General features: G+C 45.4%; 1 protein-coding gene across 1 annotated transcript; it reads right to left on the bottom strand.

Moving 5' to 3' along the window:
• Nucleotides 1-219: 219 nt before the first annotated feature.
• LOC138909094 (uncharacterized) lies at nt 220-2,534 on the bottom strand. Its single transcript, XM_070200204.1, has 4 exons — nt 1,739-2,534; nt 1,372-1,519; nt 684-948; nt 220-510 (listed from the first exon to the last, which is right to left on the bottom strand). The coding sequence occupies exons 1-4, from the start codon at nt 2,532-2,534 to the stop codon at nt 220-222; spliced, it is 1,500 nt and encodes a 499-aa protein (XP_070056305.1).
• Between the last annotated feature and the right edge of the window lie 1,964 nt (nt 2,535-4,498).

The following is a 4,498-nucleotide window of genomic DNA, read 5'->3' as shown; positions in this document are numbered from 1 at the left end:
GATACGCTCCCACTTCCACTCGGGAATCTCAAGTCTCTGAAGCAAACTGCCCGGCCTCTAATGCTCGTACTTCACTTGCTGACAAATCAAACACTGAGCCATATACTCTACTATATCTTTCTTCATTCTTCTCCACCAGTACTACTGCCTCAAATCCTGATACATCTTTGCAGCGCCCGTGATGAATGAAATACCGCAAACTGTGGGCCTCTTCAAGTATCAACTCATGCAACCATCCACATTGGGCACATAAATCCGGCCCTGCTTCCTCAACACCCCATCATCTCCAATAGAAACCTCCTTGGCATCACCATGTTGCACCGTCTCCTTAAGGACAAGAAAATAAGGGTCATCATACTGACGCGCCTTGATGCGCTCATACAAAGAAGATAGAGAAATCACATAAGCAAGAACCCAGCTAGGCTCCGAAACATCCAACCTCACGAACCAATTGGCCAAAGCCTGAGCATCTAATGCAAATGGTCTCTCTCCCGCTGGAATATATGTAAGCTACACATACTCTCAGCCTTTCTACTCAAGGAATCTTCCACCACATTGGTCTTCCTGGGATGATATAATATGGTGATATCATAGTCTTTTAGCAGCTCTAACCACCTCCACTGCCTCAAGTTCAGATCGTTTTGCTTAAACAATTGTTGTAGACTCCGATGATCCGTGAATACCTCACAAGACGCGCCATAAAGATAGTGCCTCCAAATTTTCAATGCATGTACAATGGCTGCTAACTCTAGATGATGAATGGGGTAGTTCTTCTCATGGGGCTTCAGCTGACATGAAGCATAAGCAATCACTCTACCCTCTAGCATCAATAAACATCCAATGCCAATTCGCAAAGCATCACAATACACTGTATAAGAACCCGATGCTGAAAGCAAAACCAGAACTGGAGCTGTGGTCAAGGCAGTCTTGAGCTTCTGAAAGCTCTCCCTATAGTCGTCAGATCAAGGGAGCTGCGATGTATAAGAAACCCTCTACGAAACGGCTATAATAACCAGCCAAGCCTAGAAAACTCCGGATCTCTATAGCAGAATATGGTCTGGGCCAACTCTGGACTACCTCCACCTTCTTCGGATCCACCTTAAACCCCTCGCTAGACACCACATGACTCGCCACGGAATCAAGCCAAAACACTTACTTGGAGAATTTTGCATATAACTTCTTCTCCCTCAAGGTCTAGAGCACGATCCTCAAGTGCTTCTCATGATCCTCCCGACTGCAGGAATCTACCAATATGTTATCAATGAACACGATAGAGAATGAATCAAGATATAGTTGAAATGCATAGTGCATAAATATTGTTGGGGCGTTGGTCAGCCCGAATGACATGACTAAAACTCGTAGTGACCATACCAAGTCATGAAAGCAGTCTTCGGAATATCTAAATCCTGAATCTTCAACTGATGGTACCCTGACCTCAAATTAATCTTTGAGAATACCTGAGCACCCTGGAGCTGGTCGAACAGATTATCAATACGCGGTAGTGGGTACTTGTTCTTAACTGTAAGTTTGTTCAACTACCTGTAATCAATACACATCCTCATAGAACCATCTTTCTTCTTTACAAATAGAACTGGCGCACCCCAAGACGAGACACTCGATCGAATAAAACCCTTATCAAGCAACTCCTAAAGATGTTCTTTTAATTCCTTCAACTCTATTGGTGCCATACGATATGGTCGAATGGAAATGGGCCAAGTTCCCAACACCAGGTTAATACCAAAATCAATATCCGTATTAGGTGGCATGCTCGGTAGGTCTGATGGGAACACATCTGGGAAATTTCTCACTACCAAAATTGACTTAACGATAGGAGTATCAGAACTGACATCCCTTACGAAAGCTAGATATGCCTCACACCCCTTCTCAACCATTCGATGTGACTTCTGAAAGGACACAACCCTGCTAGGAATATAATCCAATATACCCCTCCACTCCAACTGCGGCAATCCTGGCATAGCCAATGTCACGGTTTTGGTATGACAATCCAAAATATCGGGATAGGGCGACAACCAATTCATGCCCAATATCACGTCAAAGTCTACCATACTGAGTAGCAATAGATCAACTTTGGTCTCATAACCGCCGATGGTGACCAAACATGACCGATAAACACGGTCTACAATAATAGCATCTCCCACAGGCATAGACACATATACATGAGCACTCAACGAATCACGAGATATATCAAAATAGGGAACAAAGTAAGATGACACATATGAGTACGTGGAACCCGGATCAAATAAAACTAAGGCATCCTTATGACAGACCGGAACAGTACCTGTGATAACAACATCTGAAGCAGCAGCCTCCGTCCTACCCGAAAAAACATAGAAACAAGATTGGCCTCCCCCTCTAAGGAGACCCTTACCTGCCTGACCTCCACCTCTAACTGGCGGTGCAGGTAGTGCGGTAACTGGAAAAACAACCATAGTCTGTGAACCTTGTGGAATGTGTGGAGCCTGTGTAGTCTTTGGAGGTGCACCCATCCCAAGTCTGGGATAGTCCTGCACCATATGCCTGGTATCACCACACTCGAAACAAGCTCTCTGTGGGTGTGACTACTGAAACTGACCCAGGGTTAGTCCGTTGGAGTGACCGCTGGAGGTTCCCCATGCAGGAGGAACACTGGAAAGTGGCTGTGCATAATGGGCGACCTAAGACCTTGGAATAGCAGGAGCACTGTGAGTAGCTGGAAGTGCTGAATGAACTGGGCAGCTCACATACCCTCTGCCATGACGGGTTGAAACTGCAGCATGTGCACCACTAAATCCTCCAGAACCTCGAGGCCTCTTGGCCTCCCTATCATCCTTCTCCTGGCCCCGTATATGATCTAACCTGCGAGCGAGTTTCACAACCTGCTGAAACGGAGTGTCCGTATCCAATTACTGATCCATGCTGAATATAATACCATAACTGAGTGCTCGATAAACCTGCGGACTCGATCTCTAACTGTGGCAACCAAATCAGGTGCATGTTGGGACAACTTGCTGAATCTGATGGCATACGGTGACATTGTCATTGTGCCCTGGTGTAGCTGCTTAAACTCTATGCACCATGCATCCCGAAGGGTCTGGGGAGCAAACTCTCTCAAAATAATTTTTGAAAACTGAGTCTAGGTCAGTGGTGCGGCATCAAGTGGCCTACCCTCATCGTAAGCCTACCACCACCTTTAGGCTGCTCCTAACAGTTGAAATGTAGTAAATGCAACTCTGCTCGCCTCCACAATACCCATGGTGTGGAGAATACAATGGCACTTGTCTGGAAAACCCTGCACGTTCTCAATAAATGCGCCACTGTAAGTAGAAGGGTGATACTTCTTGAACCTCTCAAGTCTCATGTGCTCCTCCTCAGATGCCTCTGGCCTGACCTCAGGCTGGACCGAAAAAATAGGTTATGCTGGCACAACTCCCGGAACCTGATCACATAGACCCACTACTACGGAGTACTGGCCATGGGAGTCTGAGCTCCTCCCCAGTCTGAGAAGTAGCTGGAGCAACAGGGATCAATCCCGTCTGAGCTAAACTACCGAACATGCTCAAAAGGTGTGCTAGGGTATCTTGAAGTCCAAGGGTAACAACAGGCACCTTGGGTGCCTGTCCCCCAACCGACGCTATTAGTGGCTCCTCAATCGCTGCTCGAGCAGATGCTCTGGCTGCCGCACGTGCCCCTCCTCGGCCTCTACCTTGGCCTCGGCCTCTCGCGGCTCTAGCAGGGGTGCGGGTGCCAGATCATATGATACAACAGTGTGCATTCTCACCATCTGTGAGAGAATAAAAAAAAGACTCGGATTTCAAAACCATCAAATCCGCATGATAAGGAATCAAAAAAGTGGAATTTTCCTAATAGTTTCGTAGCCTCTCGAAGATAAGCATATATGTCTTCATACCGATCTGCAATACTCTACTAAACTTGCTTATGACTCATAGCACCTATGAATCTAGAGCTATGATACCGACTTGTCACGATACCAAATTTCCACCTTATGATGTCTTGATGGCACCTAGTCTCTAAGACTAGGTAAGCCTAACATACACTGAGAATTTAGCAGAATTAACAAATAAAATGATAAATTAAGCTGATAATTGTTATAATGAAACCAAAAAGAACAGTCACAAGATCCCCAAAATTGGTGGAACTGAGCCATAAACTCTATAGAAATATACTAAGAATCTCTAATACAACATTGTCTAATAAGGAGATAAACAGTAGTAAAAGTAATAACAAAAGGTGACTCCAAGGCCTGCGAGCATCAAGCAGGTATACCATGAAGTCTCCGGAATATCTGGTCAAATCACTGGTGTTAGGCACGAGCTGAAGTACCTGGATCTGTACAAAACTGTGCAGAAGCGTAGCATAAGTACACCACAACGGTACCTAGTAAGTATCAAGCCTAACCTCGGTAGAGTAGTGATGAGAATAGGTCAAGACACCTACAAGACATGGAAATCTGGGCAAAATATTAATGCAATCTAATAAT

This window comes from Nicotiana tomentosiformis, chromosome 1, assembly GCF_000390325.3.
Source record: "Nicotiana tomentosiformis chromosome 1, ASM39032v3, whole genome shotgun sequence".
Lineage (NCBI taxonomy): Eukaryota > Viridiplantae > Streptophyta > Magnoliopsida > Solanales > Solanaceae > Nicotiana > Nicotiana tomentosiformis.
Note: the sequence above shows the minus strand (reverse complement) of the source record. Positions and strands in the feature narration are given on the sequence as shown.